The sequence below is a fragment of the Macaca fascicularis genome, chromosome 8, assembly GCF_037993035.2.
Source record: "Macaca fascicularis isolate 582-1 chromosome 8, T2T-MFA8v1.1".
NCBI classification, from domain to species: domain Eukaryota; kingdom Metazoa; phylum Chordata; class Mammalia; order Primates; family Cercopithecidae; genus Macaca; species Macaca fascicularis.
Window position 1 is genome coordinate 101,771,446 of NC_088382.1, and position 19,423 is coordinate 101,790,868.

Consider the following 19,423-nt stretch of genomic DNA (forward strand, 5'->3'; position numbering starts at 1 on the left):
CGTTTTCTAAAGGACTCTTAATTCCAATCATCTGACTCAAAGCTGGATACATTCTGAACCTGAAAGCTCTTCTTTCTTAAATTGGTTTTAAAGATAGGCACATCAATACCTTAAGAGAATGTGTCACATTTTACCTGTTTCAAAAAAAATAATAATAATCTGTCAGATATTATGTTTTCTTTAGAAAACAATTTAGACATTATTATTTATGGAATTTTACACACAAGTTAATCCTGCTTCAAAACAAAGTGGTTGGTTTCATTATTCAAATACTGTTTTTGCTGTTCTGAAATTTCAATATTGCCATTAGCTCACATAATTTAAAACAACAGTGAATAATCCTTATGTAATAGTTAAAAAATATTACTAAAACAAATATTGTTGAATTATTTTAGCAAATCAACAAACTTCTACACCATTCTTTTCCTTTTAATAATATAAATTTTCTCATTTTTTCTGCTATCTTTGACAAATTTAGAATTTGTTCATTCACAATATTTATTGAGTGTCTATTCCTCACCTACTATGATTAAAAATGCTACCACTACTATCACTACTATGAAGTATTGGTATTTAATTCTTACCAACTAGGAAACATAAGGGTCTAGCACAGTCATACACATATAAGGTAGGAAAAGGTAGGAACTTAACAAATGCAAGGGAAGAAAGATTTATAAAAGCAGTCTCAAAAGGAATTACTAAGGCTGTTGCTATTTTTTTGAGACCAAATTACTTCCTAGAAATTAAAATCGGTGAACATATTCTGATGTAAATAAAACAAGCAGATTCTATTTTTTTTTAAAAAAAGTAGTTTAAGTGCCATATTCTGATTCTTTTGTGATGCAATCAGTTGTTTCTTGTTTTTTAAGGTTAAAAAATTAAATAAGTACTGATTAATTAAAATACATTACTAGATATTTCTTCGTTGGGAATTGCCTTGCAGTAAGCAAAGACAATCAGCTGGATCTTCGAAACATTTAGCTTACTGTGAATACTAACAATTTCATTAACAAATGATAAAGCAAAAAAATTCAATAATATAACCTAGATATATAAACATATGTACACGTATCCATTATGTAGGTACTCAAATAGTGGAGTGGGGGAGGGTGCACACAGAAGGGAAGACTGAAAGTAAATACATCTAGATGTTAAATATGATTATTTCTGGAAGATGGCAATATGGGTAATTTTTCTGCACAATTCTGTTATTTCCAATGTTTCTGTACAAAGGTAAAATACATTTTATATAGAGAGACTTAAAAAATATTGGGAAAAAAGAAAATGTATGCTCTTCTTAGATTCAATCATAATATTTTGTGCTTCAGCAACCATCAACAAAAGCCATCAGAGAGCCTGACAAAAGTGGATCATGCCCCTGTATGAGCCATAGTTAATAATCTCTATTGAACAAACAAACCAGGCAAAGCATATACAAATCCTCTAGAGTCTAAGTCTATTTCTTCCTTCTCATGACTGCTAAATACCAGACCAATGTCTGGGTTTAACAAAAATGGTGTAATCTTGGTTTTGAGGCACATAAAATTACCATGTGATAAACTTCAAAACAAATTTCTCAATTAAAAATGATCTCTCAATTTGGAATATACTACTTTATTTTTTAACTTCACTGGTAGTATCTATTTTATTCAGAGTTTTCTGAAGTGAATGAAGAAAACTGGCAGGAACACGGTGACAACAAAATATTTTAAATGTGCATATTTATAAATTCTTAAATGTTAACATAGTATACAAATACAGTTTCAAACAATATACAATGTCAATCTAAAGTTACCTATGAGGATTTTCCCCACAACTATTTTATATATGAAACAATATATCACAATCAATAGGGTAACTCAAAAAAAAAAAAAAAAAAAACGAACTAATCTTTGGATTTTTCAAAATAATGACTGGAGTGTCACATTTGTGCTTCATATCTCCAACACATTAAATGCCCTTCCAATATGAAATAATAATAAAATAAGTAATGGTAATAAGCACGATGTTCAGGTATCTCTGAGACCTATTCCACACTGAAGTCTGTCACACGGAAATGATAAAATTTCTCTATCTTTAATACTTGCTTTGTTCAGATCTGGATGCTCAGCCCTCAAATTTGTAAAACCTCATTACGAGGGGAACATACTGAGAAAAGTTTAAAAGCTAAGCTCCACCAAGAGCAGAATGCCTCAAACAATTTGTAGTTCTACAAGTGTTATTTAAAAGGCTCAACATGTTGTATTACCATGGAAATTGTGGAAAACATACATTCCCAAACAAATATTACTTTTTCTCAATGGTATGAAGTAATGAAAACCACATGTGTAAATCTGCGATCCGTGCAGTAGTTCAAGCTGCAGCTAATAGAAAATACAGAAAGTGAACTCTGCTATATAAAGGATTCTTGTTACAGAAATATAATGTGAAAACCAGATGCAGACAGAAAACCTTAATCACAGATGGGAATGTAATCACTGGCATACAGAATACTTTTTTGATCAATCTTAACCATATGCGCAATGTATTTATTTTCTAAGGAATGCAATAACTTGAGAGAACCTTCTATTTGAATTCAGTTAACCTCATATGGCCTTGGCAAATCATTCTTGTATCAGTTTATCTTTCAAAAATTTAATAGGATGTAAAGACTACACACATCAGAATCAACCTCAAAAGAGATCAAGTGCAGTCCCCATTACTGTATTTCTCAGTCACTGCCAGGAATCCTTTCACTGCCTAAACATGTTTCTCTAGAGAATTCTATCAACATTGGGGCATTTTTTCCTTTAGTAAATGATATATGGTTATTCCAAAAATGAGCATTTAAACACACCTCTTTTTATCTATCAACCGGGGTTGAATCAAACCTTAGCTCTAACTCTTTTCTTTTCCTTCACAGAAACATTTTATATCATAAAAGCTATTCTTTTACATGAACAAATGTACCATTAGCTTTTGTTTCCAAGGGGAATCACCACAAAAGGAATCTGTTATATTATATCTGACTTAGGAAACATTACCTTGGTAAGTACAGTTCTTGGCATTGGATTGTAGCTTATCTTTGTCAAAGCTTCACCATTTCTTTGTAGGTAATTCTGTGTCCCTTTAATTTGAAGGAGTAGTCAACAGAGCACCATATATGCTTCACTTTAGGACTATATTCAACTTCCAACAGGAAGCTACTGAGACACTGTGTGATTTGGGTGCCCCTCATTGCAGGGTATGTGAACTAAATGTCATTATCCTGATTTCACAAGCTTCCTTAAGCTTCCATGCATACACTCATCCAGATTCTCCTCTCTTCTAACTACTCATCTCCTAGATCCACACACAGAAACACACAGTCCTTATTCTTGCCTAATCTCACATATAAGACCCTCCATCACTTGGCACTCATCTACAGTTTTCAGCCTCCACTCCAACCACGCCCTTCCAGAGTGCAGCTCTTCTCTGACTGGATAAACTCGCTGACGGAACGCTTCCTCTCATGCTCATGGCTTCGTTCACTGACTTCACGGCCCTTCCCATAGACTGCTGCATGGCCAGTTCTTCCTCAACTCTCAGGTTTTAGTTCAAGAGTCACCGCCTGAGAGATGGTTTCCCCAACCATTTGAAATCAAGACTCACCACCATGTCCTCCCAACCCCTGCATCATTCTAACACTGTTTCTTAATTGTCTTAATTATATTTAACACTACATGAAATAATCTTAGTAACTTCTTTTTTATCTTTCTCCCTCTCTCACCCCCAAACTGCAAGGTCTTCGAGAGCTAGGGTCTTATCTGGGGTGCTCATTACTCTATCCTCCACATTTGGAACTGGACTAGGAACATAGTTGTAGTAGTCCCAAATAAAAAGAAAAACAAATGAATCCCACTCAATGAAATGCCACAAAAGCCCAATTCAATCCCCGTGACTTTGGCAAACCTTTCCCTGGCTACTTCTGGGGCCCGTGATCTTTTTCTCTTCTTTATACTATAGCACTTTGGGTCTATATCAGGCTCTGCAACCATTTACCTGCCCGGTACTATTCACAGAAGCCCATTCCTGCTGGTGCTATATAGAGATAGGGCAGCATGGAAGTCACCCAGGGCATTCACGGCTATGAAGCCAGCCCTTTGTCCCACACTGAGCAGCAGGACACTGTGACTGGGAACTGCAGCACAGTCCACACAACCTTTAAGGCATAAGTGCACTCTAGCAGCTTTTTATGCATTGAGTTATCTCACAAATGAGTGTGTCAGCTGTTGCAGACATGAGATCCCATTTAATTTCTTACACCTTTGGACCCTACATTGATGCACTCTACTCATTCCATTGTCAGGCCTGCAAGAGCATGGCCATGTTTATTCAACAATGCTTACACCCAGTGCCTAGCACAGTGCCTGGCACACAAAAGGCATTCACTAAATACTGGCTGAGTAAACAGGGAATAACTGATAATGGAATATGGTCTGGTCTTTCTTCAAGCCCCTTTCTCCTGGGATAAGGCATTATTTCAAAATCCTACAAATATTTTTAAGAAACAAATTAATCAGAAGGTAGGCAACCAACTAAGTACCAACAATGCAATATGACCAATGAGTTAACAAACCGGGCAATTTTAAATGGTAGGAAGCTCTTAAATATCTTCTCTGTTGCAGATATAATTTAATTTTCAAAAAATAAAGTGTTATAAATAACCATGGCCTGCACACGCTGACCATTTCGAAGCCCACTGTATACACACTCTGGCTGGACTGGAATCTCAGTTCTTAGACTTACTTATCAGCTATTTGACCTTGGACAAGTCACTTAATCTCTCTAAGCTTCAGATTTAAATCTCCAAAGTAAGATAATAACACCTAACTTACCAGGATGATATGAGGAGATAATACTTGTGAAGTGCCTACCTTAGTGCTCCCAGTGCAAGTATTATTTCATCCAATGTGCTCAGTTCTTATCATTTGATACTAGAAAAGAGGTAGTACCTATTTTAATATAACGAAATATGACATAAATGAAAGCAAAGGTCAGTACTCAAAAATATCAGTACAATTATCATCTTTTACTTTCTGAAAGTAATTACTGCACTATTAGTGATAAAAACAAAACACCTAGGATCAGTCAACAAAACCAAAATATGTGGAATTAAGCTGCAGGCTCTAAAACATTTTGGCGTGATGGAAAAAAAAACAAACAAAAACAAAAACAAAAAAAACCACACAAACTCATGTTTGGTAGTTTTGTTTTTTTTTTTTTAATCTAATTTCATCTGTGAAAGACTCTCTCTAGGGAATAAGAGGAGAGAGAACCAGAATCATTTACAAAGACTGTTTTCTCCAAATAAAGGCATCTGTTTCATGCCAGCAATTTCCACCTGGAAAAAAAATGGGACTTTGGAAACATCTGCATTCGTGGTTGATGGTCACACATCTCAAGAGGCTACAACAACTGTCCAGCTGCAAGCATGGCCTGGTTGCTGCTGCCCCTATCAGCTGATCTCTCTCTCTCTCTCTTTCTCTTTCTCTCTCTCTCTTTTCCCTCTTTCCTCTCTTCCTCCCTCCCTTTGTCTCTGTCTCTCAGAAATTTGGAAAATTGTGGTATTTTTGTACTCTAAACGGTAACTTTTCTAAGTGCAGTGAAAGGTTTTGATAGTTTTCCATTTGTACTTTAGTATCATTCCCCGCTGCAACTGATGTGGCTGAGCCTGTTCATGTAGAAAATTCCTACGTGGTAGGGTTTGAAGAATTCCAGGAGAGTAGTAAGCCCTGGAATAGTGAAGCCTTGAAGAAAATCTAGGTTCAGACCTTGCCCCATCATGTGCACAGGGTCATCTTGGGCAAGAAAGTAGATCTCTAAGAGTGACTTATGAAATAAGCTCACTCACAAGTCGGTATTAAGACAATATGGAAACCTCATTCCATCAAGGCCTCCCTTGAGGCCCCACACACTGCTGTCTAAAATTGTCCAGTCACTTGCATTAAGAAACTGAAGACTGCACTGCCGAAACTGTCTCTTCAAATAAAAAGGTTTCCTGAAGAAGAAACAGTGAGACTCATTACCACTTCCGCATTCTGAGCCACGGCATCTCAGGCTGAGATGGACCTACCTCACTGTTCAGTACCATCTGTGGTTCTGAAGCTGATTCATCAGGCAGTAGAGCAGCTGGAATCCCACACAATGTCAGAGAAAAGACCAGACTGGATGGGAAGGAATGTCGGGAGAAGGGTTCTGGAGGAAGAGTGCTCAGCCTGGAGATCTGTCCAGAAAGTAGATACAGGTATCCAAAGGAAGAGAGGAGGGAGAGGAAGAAGAGGGAGACCCTGGCAACTAAGGGACAACCGGAGTGAATCTGGTAGGGAAAATCTGGAAACCACTACAGTGGATTTTAGCCTTGTTTGGACCCTCAATCAAAGAAATTGTTCGATCTCATAAAAATGTCCATATACATAAAATTTTGCTTATAATTTCAAGAAGCTTATCCTTTATTAAAGCCAATTTATGAACTTCAGGGTAAGAAAATAAAATAAAAAGTTACAGTGTGCATCTATGAAGATCCAAGTGGCTTGATCACTTCATAGTTCACCTAAAGATGGCGTGTTTTCCAAAAGCAATGGCAACAAAAGCCAAAATTGACAAATGGGATCTAATTAAACTAAAGAGCTTCTGCACCGCAAAAGAAACTACCATCAGAGTGAACAGGCAACCTACAGAATGGGAGAAAATTTCTGCAATCTATGCATCTGACAAAGGGCTAATATCCAGAATCTACAAGGAACTTAAACAAATTTACAAGAAAAAAACAACCCCATCATAAAGTGTGTGAAGCATATCAACAGATACTTCTCAAAATAAGACATTTATGCAGACAACAAACATGAAAACAAGCTCATCCATCATCACTGGTCATTAGAGAAATGCAAATCAAAACCACAGTGAGATACCATCTCACACCGGTTAGAATGGTGATCATTAAAAAGTCAGGAAACAACAGATGCTGGAGAGGATGTGGAGAAATAGGAACACTTGTACACCATTGGTGGGAGTATAAATTAGTTCAACCACTGTGGAAGACAATGTGGCGATTCCTCAAGGATCTAGAACCAGAAATACCATTTGACCCAGCAATCCCATTACTGGGTATATACCCAAAGGATTATAAGTCATTCTACTATAAAGACACATGCACACGTATGTTTACTGCAGTACTGTTCACAATAGCAAAGACTTGGAACCAACCCAAACGCCCATCAATGATAGACTGGATAAAGAAAATGTGGCACATATCTACCATGGAATACTATGCAGCCATAAAAAAGAATGGGTTCATGTCCTTTGTAGGGACATGGATGAAGCTGGAAACCATCATTCTCAGCAAACTATCACAAGATCAGGAAACCAAACACTGCATGTTCTGCCTCATAAGTGGGAGCTGAACAATGGGAACACATGGACACAGGGAGGGGAACATCACACACCGGGGCCTATCACAGGCTGGGGGCCTATGGGAGGGATAGCATTAGGAGAAATACCTAATGTAGATGACAGGTTGATGGGTGCCACGGCACATGTATACCTATGTAACAAACTTGCGTGTTCTGCACATATATCCCAGAACTTAAAGTATAATAAAAATAAAAATAAAAGATGGGGTGCTTCATTTGGAGCAGGAGGTGGGAATGGGGTAGATTTTGCTTTTGTTTTATTGTATTGTTTTTAGTTGCCAAAACTTATAAGCCAAAATATAACAGCAATAAATTGTGCATTCTATGACAAGAGAACACAATGAAAGCAACCAAGGTGGAAAGAGGTTGAGAAAAAAACCAACACGCTGTTGGAACCAAAGATTTCACTTTAGTCTCAGCAGTGAAATGTTTCAGGACAGTTTTAAGTAAATCACTTGAGTTCAAGGCATGAGCTCTCAATAACTATTTAACAAAGCATTAAAAAGTATCCCAACTGTTCCAGACTCCCACTTTCAAGGGGCTTACAAACCAGCAGAGAAGTCTGAATTGCATGGATGATAGCAGAGTTGGATGTGGTAAATTCTATCTTTGGGGAAGAAGGGTCATCAAAGTGTCACTAGAGGCTTAGGAGAGGACAAAGTGAGCCAAGCTTGAAAGAGCTTAGGTGTCCAAACGTGAAGCAACCCAGGGTCTTAGAGAAGGCTGAGAGAGAGAGGTCCAGGAAAGGCCTGGCAAAGCAGGGCGTCATTTGTCTTCAACATCCTCATATCCCCCAGTGTCCATCAGGGCCGGATTATCTATTAAGGATTTGCTGAATAAAGAAGCAGCCAAAGAGAGACTACTGGGGTTTAGAGAATAAAGTGATGAACGGTTCCATAGTCATCAAGTCAGACGCCGAGAAAAAGCAACCCTTTACTGAAGGTTGTCCTTCACACGTATGTCATCCTCATGACCACACTATGAGGCCATGCCATTATTATCCAGATGAGAATTATTTCTACATGAAAAGGGTAGCTAAAGGAGATAAGTGGTAAAGCACTGGGGAGTTAGGTCTCTTCATCACTATACTTGACTGCCTTCTGGCAGGGAAGAGCAGCATCACTTCCCCCTGGAAGGGTCCAGAGGCCCAGACCAGTCAACCTGGGTGACACGAGCACAAGATTTGCAAAACGACTCAGAGTACCAAAGGATATACAGCAAAAAGCCTCCTTCCACCACTACTTCCTGGCCCTGCTTTCTTCCCTAATAGCAAGCACTATTGTCAGATTCTTGTATATACTTGCACAAGTAGAATTCTATGCATTTTTTTGTACAAATGTAGCATTCTACAGACATTCTTCTGCTCCTTGCTTTGCTCATTTAATGATACATCTCAGGAAGAATTCTGTATCAACACACATAAATGTTTCATTCTTTAAAAAAAGATTTTTTTTTATGCTTAATAATTAGTGCTTATCAAGCATAATTCACTACAGAGGCAGAAAAGTCTTAAAAAGTCCAATTCCGGCAGATTTTAGAACAAAATCACAAACTCCAAATATGGTTAAAGTTCAAAAAATAAAAAGAATTACCACCACGTTTTTAAATTAAATGTTATCAGACAAAACAAGATAAAGACCTTGGAATAAAATTATCTTAATGAACTATATCCTGAAAGTCCTCACCCAGGTAGATTTTTTTGCTGTTTCTTCCAATAACTAAAATCTCTCACATAGGGGACAACTAAAGTGAGCAATAAGGATTTAACGCTCTTTAACATGTTAAAGAAATTCCTTTACTTTCCCAAAACAACTCTTCCATTTGGGAAAAAAAAAAAAAAAAAAAAAAAGGATGGCTCAGCATATGATAGTTTTTAGTTTACTATCTGTTGATTGTAAAATGGACAGACATTTCTATTAAACTCAGTAGATTTTAATGCATTTTTTGTTGTTTTCATTTAAAGTAGATTTGAAAAATACCATTGGGCCGGGGCGCGGTGGCTCACGCCTGTAATCCCAGCACTTTGGGAGGCCGAGGCGGGAGGATCACGAGGTCAGGAGATAGAGATTATCCTGGCTAACACGGTGAAACCCCGTCTCCACTAAAAAATACAAAAAACTAGCCAGGCGTGGCAGCGGGCGCCTGTAGTCCCAGGTACTTGGGAGGCAGAGGCAGGAGAATGGCGTGAACGTGGGAGGCGGAGCTTGCAGTGAGCTAAGATCGTGCCACTGCACTCCAGCCTGGGCGACAGGCGAGACTCCGCCTCAAAAAAGAAAAGAAAAATATCATTACATGAAAAAATATTTGGTCTACAGACAGAGCTTGGGGTACTGAACAAATGAATCTAGGTTCAAAAGCACCTTTAAATAACTACGCTCCCTCTTCCCACAAGAGGACTGAGCCCAAGTCTGAGGCCTGCTGGTTTACAAGCACTGCTTTCATCAGCTACTCCTTAACTCCATATGCTGTCATCTCTACCTTCTCTCCTTCTTACCATGTTAGGATTAAAAGACGTTTTAGACGTTATTCTACAAACAGAAGTCCAATGTTTGAAATGTATAAAGCAGGCTGCACTGGTCAAAGGGGAAGTTAAGGGTCCCAGAACCAGCCCACCTGACCACTTTGTATGCTCCTGCATGGCCCAAGGGCACCTGCACAACAGAAACTCAAAGAACAGTTTGAAATCCATGGAAAGAGGCAAAACACATGAGGGAGCCAAGTCCTAAAGTGGTAAATAACAGATCTTTTATGTAACAACCGCGTTTTAAGGAACACCCACCACTTGACAGCCCTGTCACCATCTCCCAAAGGCAGCTGGGACCACCAGAAGCCCTGGGACCGAGGTCTGCAAATTCTGAGGCTCTTCTCTAGAAGCTGTGAATCTATGAGTCTGGGGTAGGGTAGCAAAGCTGCCTCTAAACAAACACCTGAAGTGATTCCCAGCTTCTGGCAAGTTAAGAGCACTTGATACTAAATCCAGGCTGGTATTAATAACTTCCCCCTCTCTAAATCCACTGCTCTATCCAAGTGCTAATTATTTTTCCTTTGCAATACCTCCTGCCCCTGCCTCTTCCTTCTCATCCCACAAACCCAACACTGGTCATCCTTCTGCAATATCTAAAACCTAAACCGCAGCAACAAGCTTCCTGCCTGGCCTTAGCCTCCAGGCTCTCCCCACCTCCAGTCCATCTGGCCCCTCACATTAGGACCAACTCTTTGCAAACACAACTGTTACTGGGTCCAGGGGTTCCCTTTGCCTAGCTCAATTTTTATTTTAACCTTGGTTTTATAAAGATCTATTTTACCATGGACTCCTCTGTTCAAAAGAAGTCCAGTTAGAAAATCAAATATATAAAGCAATTTCTTATAAAAGCAGAGCTATTCTGGTTTTATGGTGGTTAGGGGATGGAAGACCCTGTGCCCAATCTGGGACCCCTCCATGCCACCTCCCAACCCTGAGGCACTCCACAGGACACAGCTGAAAAATATCTGGTGAATTCAGAAGTTGAAGCTTAAATCAAAATGGATATTTAAGACATTTATGATCTTTCTGCTCTCATTTCCCATTCATCACCCAAGGGCCCTTTTTGCTGCAGCCACAGCATTAATTTATTCTCTCTCCACCCCTACTCCACCCCAATACTCCTCCAAAGGTCTTTTCCATATCTAGGCTTCTGCACTCCCTATTCCTACTGTATAACTTACTACAATCCTATTACAGTAACTTTGCCTTGATGAATCCTACCTGTCTCAAGACAAGCTTAAATTTCAATTCACACCTGCCTCTAAAATCTCACTTGCTGTACCATTTAATTGGTAACTGATCAAGCTCCACCATCTCTGTAGCTATTTAATTTGTCCTGAGTGAATTTATCATTCAGTGGAAACTTAGCCGACTACGTGCTTGTGTCTACACCTAGCACACAGCTTTATACATAGAAGACATTTACTAAATATTTATCCATGTACTTCAGATTCACTCCCAAGAGTAAACATTTTACTTTTCTATCAGATGCTGTAAAAGGTGTTTTTACCATGGTTACCAAAACAGCATGTGACTTTCTTTGTAAATAGTCAAATCAGGTTTAATGGGTTGTTCATTTTATTGCTCTTCACCTATATTTTCCTCCAATATTTTATGCCTGCTCTCAAATCTAAATCTTGAGCCAACTCAAATCTCAGGCACGTCAATGGAGACTGGTTACATTAACTCTTCCTTTAGACATGAACTGACCTACCTAACTTTATTTAAACAAAAGGATGAGAATTCATTGTCCACATTTGTTTCTCATCAGATGTTGAATGTGGACCTCATTTCTAAATAAATCTAGCTGAAGCGGAGAATGAAAATGTGTGATAGGTGAGCAAAGGAGCTGTGGAGTAAAGGACACTTCTTGTGTGACACATGATAAAAGTTACAGAATCCTAACAGTCACTTAAAAAGAACACTTTCACAGGAAAGGAGGATTACTATGTCAGTCTGATAAATACCCAGTTCCAGTCCCAATATCATCTGCTGTTCTTCCCAGCTGTGTTTGCTCATCACTGTGTACATAACATATGCATAGACTCAGAAAATAAGCTATTAGTCGTCTGTGACCTGTCTTACAGTTCACATGCCCCTGTACCTTGAGGTTAGGGAAAAGGGTGTAGTACTTCTAGTTTAAGCTAGTCTAATCAACTTCCCAAGACTGCATTTAAAGCACAGCTTGTATCATGCTTATAACCAGTGGGGATAACTTCCTAATTTCTGATTCTCCACTTGTCAACGTTCATTTGAAATATTTTCCACGATACTGCTGTGCTATTTCCCTGGCATCATGATCTGTGCCAACCCTTTCAGGTACCATTATTGATCTGCTTTCCTAATATTAGGCTCTGATCTCCTCAGTAAGTGTTACTGGGTGGATTCTCCAAAAAGTCTAGTGGAAGAGTCCTCCCAGATACTCTTTATAATAACATCTCATAGCTAGTTCTCTCTCCTAGTGCTCTAATTATCTCAGCACATGGCCATGTCTAGCTTATTACTGTTTGACACTGTTTCCCCTCATAATATCAGCGGCCACCCATTTCTTGAGCTTCTTTAGACAAATTACCATTACTGCTGCTAATATTTTATCTAATATTTCTGTGACATAATATTCAACCCAATTAGTACCAACTAAGAGTTTGCTGTATATATACTCTTAAGACATTCTCCTTTGTGGCAAATAACTTCAATTTGACTTTCCATTGAACTCTGAATACCAATGCAAAAATTTTCTACAACCTATGAAGCAACAGTGCTTCCTGTGGCATCCATTTCCAATGACAGATGAAAATATTACTCCTAAGCCAAATCAATCCCAGACATCTTAGTAAACAGTAAGTTTCCACTATCATTTTGGATGATGAGGAAGTGCTCACCTTGATCAAACCAGAAGAATGCCAACAACTCTGAAGTTCAAAAGAAACCCTAGCCTGGGTTTACTATTTATAACCACCCAAATTAGAACCAAATCTCTAATAATGTCTGTATTTTAATCACCTACAACAGTTTTACAAACTAAAGTACAAAATCAATAGGTAATAATTGAATTACTTAGTTATTTTAGAAGCAGTGGCAAACAATTTCTTCAAACAGAATTTTTCAGTCTGTCTTGAGATCTGTTTCCTAGCCAGATGATAATGTGCCCAAGTTCAATTAAATAAGCTGCTACTAGGTTCTCTCCAAAAAATGGCTTAAAGAGGTCATTTTCTAAATTTCCCAAGTGGAGTGAGTCCAAACTTTGAGACCAGGGCTATGGTGAATGCCTGCTAAACACAAGCAACCCCATCCACCTCAGCCTCCAGCCCCTCACTCCTACCCCCAGGCACTGAGTTCATCATCTTGTCCAGTAACTATGAGGGGAAAGCATAAAGGCAATTTTCCTTGGACAAGACCCAAACTCTTTAGTCCCTCCTCACTACATAAACAGATTTATTCCTACATAATTCACCTCTGAAAAAGGAATCGTAAAAACTAAAATTTCGGACAATCATCTAAGATTTAGGATGGCTATGGAAATAATGGCTCCCTAGTCCATAATGGCTCTTCCTTATGATGGAGAAGACTGGAATGATAGTAACATTCCACAGTGATCCCTTTCCCGATTAGATGAAGATTTATAGTGTCACCCACCCCAATCCCTGAATTTAAAAAAAAAAAAAAAAAGGATTTTTTTTTTTCACTCTCTTAACCCTGGGAAAGCCCCAAAGCCTACTTTCAGTATCACACACAGACTTGTCCGTATGAGAGTGGGGAAGCCTAAGAATCACCAACTCTGCCCTTCGCCTTCTGAGAAATTTGCCTGAGGGTTGGAATGCACCCCAGGCCACCCAACAAGTCAGTGATTGAACTGGAAAGGGAACCTCAGTTTGCCTATTAGTCAAGCGACTGCACACAGACACCAGGTCCTTTTTTTTTTTTTTTTCTTCTAATACGGAGAAAGCTTTACACTCTGAAACTAGTTACAAACTCTTTTTTTCCAGGAGTAAAGGTGGTGCACAAGTCCTCTAACCTTAAGAGGTAACCAGGAAGTTGAACCTGGCCAATTGGGAAATGCTGAGATCAAGATATAATGGAGTGACCAAGTACGAAGGAACAAGACTCAAGAACTAAGGACTGGGCAGAAAATCACTCCAGCATACTGGATAAGTTCAACAACAAGAACAAAAACAAATAAACAAACAAAAAAAACAGATCAAATCCTCATGGCCTCAGTGCAGTGTAGAACTAAGGTATTCTGATGCGGGAACAGAATGTGGTAATAGAGAAGTCTGGATCAGGTGGTACTGAGGAATACAGACTGGCACACACTCGTGAGTATCCAAGGATATGTCAGCTGGAAGCCAAGTCTGATTACTCAGTGGGGGTGAAGAGGGGATAACTGAAAGAAAACAGTGGATGAGTAGATACGGCCACTAAGGAGAATATGCAGCCAATGATTAAGAGAATAAGGTCCTAAATAATTACTGAAGCTCAGGCACAAAGTAGGTCATTAATTTGGGGAATACAAAGAAACCTCAATTTTCTAAATTTGGGCGAAAGATCAAGCCAGAAGAGTAACTATGGCAAGAGTCTCAGAGCAATGGGCTGGGGTTCTTTGAAATTAAGAAAGTGAAACACTGGTTAATCATTTACTTAAAAATCAGTGATGAGAATGTATGTGAAGGTTGGTTAAGGCCAGGCTCACAGTAGGTCTCTAGTATCTATCAATTCCTCTCCTCTCTCCCAAGACCAACAACTAAATAGCAGCCCTCAAGAGCCCTGAGCACACTTAGAAGTGGTCTGTGCCCCAGGTGTTAAAAGATTAATGAACCCAGTCAATCACATTCCCCAAGGCACTTAGAGGTGCTTAGACTGCTAGAGACACAACGGGAAAACTTCACATATCTGTCCTCTGCATTCCTCTTCTACAAGATCTATATTCTAAAGGCCCTATTCATCCAAATAGTGATTTGCTTTAGAGGCCTTGATCAATATGAAACCTACTAAAACAAATGTCTGCTTTACTCCTTCCTGCATTACTTTATAAAGGTAATCACAATTAGAACTATTAAAGCAGATGATTTTAAGTTGGTATCTCTTGGTCGTTGAAAATATTAATAGTTGTAGGCAACACTGACAGTTTTAAACTTTTTTGAACAAGCAGGTCTCACACTTTAAACATCAACCATGGGGCATTACTTAAGACCAGTAGTTCTGATGTAAAAGCCTGGACATGACTTCATCAAGTATGAACATTCTGAAAAGAGGCACAGGCATCTCCCCTGTTGGTGTCATGTAAGGTACTGTGGCTTCAAAAACAACCCTCATTAGAAGATCACAACCCAAGTGAAGGGATTATGTCTGTGAATAAACTTTTTGTACACTGATATGTGATTCAGCATCTTTTCTTAAAAGTGTCAGAGTCTGGTGCTATATTAGAGGAAACAGCCACATGATGCCCAGCTCTCTTTAAGATATGCCAGCACAACATGCCATACTGAACTGTTCTTTGGGCTTGAAATTGGAAACTGCCTTCCTTAAAAGCATTCTTCTTTGGTTGGTTCCATACATGTAATTGCCAATACTCACATTCAACATTGTTCTTCAAACTACCTCTTCTTTTGAGTTGGTGTTTTAGAAGAAACATTGCATTTGTTAATATCAAACATGCTAAGGTGTCACTATGCCTGCCTTCCCCTTTATTCATTCTTGAAATATTTTGAGTTTATCTGTGACAAGTGTGTATAGCAATTCACATGTGAAGCCACAAACTTAGCTAATTGATCCTCAGCAGTGATCAGGTCTCACCCCAGACAAATTACTATAGCCACAAGTCCACCAAACTGCAATCCAAGGTTGAATCAATATTGAACCTTATCCAAATTTCACCAGTCTTCCTTCTAGTTTAATTCTCTCTGTCCATGTTTTATATGGATAGCATTGCCATTCACTTTCTTGTTATAAGGACACAGTATTATTTTTATTATGATTATTTAAGACATCTTAAGAGTTTCCTTTTTAATTAAAATTAGATGATTTTAAAAGAACATATCTTTCCTAGCAATGTCACTAGTAAAATGCATCCAATTTTTCTCTACGTGGTGCTTTCCCTGTCCATAAAACTTATTTGATTAGCAGTACTATAGAAGCTAAAGCTTTTGTATGCAGGCACTCAAGCATAATTTAATCATTTTATTTAAGCATGGAAAAGATTATTCTGAAAGCCCTGTTAGTAAAATATCCCTGATTAGTTTAAACTTACATTTGCAGGTATATTAAAGGTGAAATAAATCTCAGAATGCTCAGTATGCAAGGAACAGTGTTAACTTTGTTACAACAGTCCGGCAGTAAGTTAAAAATTGTAGTATTAGAGAATGTAAGGAATAACTATCTGATTTTCAATACATGTATTTATGCAGGTTATTTTAAAATAAATTTTATTTTGTGTGAACCCTTTTTTATTACCAGGATTTTCACCTATGGAAACCTCTTTTATAGTCAAACAAGATGAGATCTTAATTGCATACTACCATTTATCTGCTGAGGATAAAAGTGCCAACAAATGAAAATGCACATTAAGCAAGAGATTGTCAGAATAGAAAATTTATTTATTTTTTTTATTTTTTTGTTTTTTTGTTTTTAAATAACCCACTCGCATTAACAAAAGACTGCAGTAGCTTCCAAATTATAGGTTGTTATTTTTAGTGGAAGTAGTTCAATATTCATATTGGAGCAGATGTAGCAGTTTAACAAAACAGCTCTTCAAATCCTGCACAAATTGAAAACAGGAAAACTGATTGCATTTTCTCTTATCACTTTCCTTTTCTGAATTGACACTTTTGGCCTTCTGAAAATTTACACATGGCTTTCATCTCAACAGCACCTGCTGATCAAATAGAAACCTAACATTTTCATGAAAATGGTATAAAGGACTAGTTTTGTTCTAAACACTGTATAGGGCATCAGTTGCCTACTTGATGGCAACAATTGCCATGTATAAGTCATAGTCATAATAGATTTATATTTTCATAAATTTCGTTAACATAAAAATATGTTAAGTCCCTTCTGTTTTTTTTTTTTTCATATTCTCTCTCTGTATGGTTCAAATTTCTTGGACTCAACGCCTGCCTAATACTTAGTTTTGTTATTTAAAGACTATGCAAAATGTGTGAAAGGGTAAATTACACCAAGATAACAAATACTTAGTATTTCTCTGCCTTTGCTTGAAATACACATATTTATCTATATAAGTTATTGTCTATGCATGCACATGAGTGTAAAATACATACATCTCACTTTGTATTCCACCCAGTAAAAGAAAACTGGAAACAAAAAGTCAGAGTCAGGCCCTATTTTTGAAGGGACATTACACATTATTTTATGAGATATAGATTTAGCAGGTGCCTGGCTGTTTCAGTACCCCAGACTGGAAAAGAACGAATGTCACTCATGCAACAAACTGGTCACCTAAATAGTGACCGACCACTCACTGTAAATAACTCCAGGTAAAGGTAAATCTTGAAAATGGGCATCCTTCTATATAAAATATGCAAGATCAATGGCTAGCATGCTTTTCAGATTTTTAAACACGCTCCACATATTTCTCTGTAACACCCAATTCTGGGTAAAATTTAAGATGTTCCTAAGACATGCTATCCGTTAGCTTCTTAGCCAAAAGAGCTCTACCCTTTCTGAAAGATTCCAGGCTGTCCTTTCCCATTTTGTCTGGGTGATAAGGTAACCTGAAGGCAGAAATGACATACAGTAATATATGTGCCACTCTGGCCAGTTGGTCTGTGAATTTCAGTGTTTCATCATGCTCACTGAGGCAACAGCAAACCTGAAATGTCAATATGTTCAGTCAATGGAAGTAAAATAATGGGACTCTATTGTCTTACCCAATCGATCTGCTGCTGTCAACAAGGAAACATGCCCCCCCGGCTTTAAACAAATTTTAATTAGGCTTTTAGTTACTGGATCATATCTATCTGTCTATGAAAACACCTATCTTGACAATGTGTAAGAGGCAAAACAATCACTCTTTCCACTTTTCTTCATTTTAAGAACCTTCTAAAGTTGATATTATAATGTTTCAAATACTTGTGAGTCAATAAGACATGTTTTCTCCTTTTTTTTAAACTAGCTCCAACCAAAAGATTTCATGGTTCAAATCCAAAATACAAATCTACCTAACAGACTTGGAGTGATTTTTTTCTCCTCTAGCCTGAGTTGAACCATACTATAAAATCAACTAATTCCATATTAAAAGTAGGCTTCATTTGCTTTTCTTACTCATTCAAGTACCGTTAGCATCAATTCATCATGCATTTAAAACAAGTCACACAAAACCAAACATTAATGATCAACCCCAAAGCCTTTACCCTCTTTTCTCAGTTCATCAATCCTAAACGCAAGGGATAATGAAACTCCTGTTAAAATCAGGGAAGTACATGGTGCTGAGAAGGGTAGGGGGTTGTCAGGGGAGAGGAAACAAGACATTTTAAGTCATCCAAATTGCACCAAAGTTCTCTAGCCCTTCCTTCCACCAAAAGAGAGAGTCTCACCTTAAAATAAAAACGAACTAATCAAGTTGTTAAGCAGCTTTGTCTCTCCCTTCTTCATCTAAAGGCTTCAGCGTCCAGTCAATAAATAATCTATTGTTCCCCCTTTATCGAGTCTCTTTAAACCTATTCAGACTGGCAAAACTAAACCCAATTAAAGATAAGGCCCTCCGGTATTCTCACCTCGGTGAGTCCTGTCTGGGTAGCAGAGGTGATGGGAGATAGCGTCAAGGCCAGGGTAGATGCCTCCTCCTCACCCCACACAACAAAAGGCAGATTTCTCTTTCTCACTCTGCTAATCTTTAAATGTAAATTCTCTCCGCCAGCTAAGAGGAGCGACAGATAACATGTTACATCTTCACTTCTCCTGGTCTTATCGACTTCTGAATCATTTGGAAAGGGAGAGAGGGAGAGAGAAAAGCCGCCTCCCCACGCCCCCCTTCCTCCTGGCCACCCCTCCTTCCTCCCTGCTCGCCTCCCTCCCCTGTTCACGGAGATTACCTTCTGGCAAAGGAGCGCGGGAGAGCGGCCGCGGCCGAGGCGGCACCCAGACCGCGGCTTTGTATTCATTAAACACACATTGGAGCTTATCAGAAGTAAAAGGCTTGTCAGGATGGCACATTGTGTGTGAGTGAGTGTGTGAGCGCAGGAGGGAGAGGAGAGAAGCCAACGTGCATCAGGGTGATTACAATATCAGCAGGGCCCAGATGGAGGCAGGAAAATAAACAGAGGGTGCGTGTGAGACGGAGCGGGAGAGGGAGGAAAAGTGGGAGAGGGAGAGAGAGAGAGAAGAGAGAAAGGGACAGGCAGGAGGGAAGGAGAGACACAGGCAGGAGGGAAGGAGGGATGGAGGGGGCGGGGGCTCAGACCCCAGGATGGGGCCAGAAAGTGGGGAAGAGCTACCCTAAGGCTGTCTGGGAATG

General features: G+C 38.7%; 1 protein-coding gene across 1 annotated transcript in view; it reads right to left on the bottom strand.

The window, feature by feature from the left end:
• RUNX1T1 (RUNX1 partner transcriptional co-repressor 1) overlaps positions 1 to 19,195 on the bottom strand; it is a 140,966-nt gene extending 121,771 nt beyond the window's left edge. Inside the window, 3 exon segments of the mRNA XM_065519434.2 lie at positions 18,684 to 18,740; positions 18,743 to 18,826; positions 19,002 to 19,195. Coding sequence (XP_065375506.1) covers positions 18,684 to 18,740; positions 18,743 to 18,826; positions 19,002 to 19,122 — 262 coding nt within the window. The 5' untranslated portion in view covers positions 19,123 to 19,195.
• Positions 19,196 to 19,423: the final 228 nt, after the last annotated feature.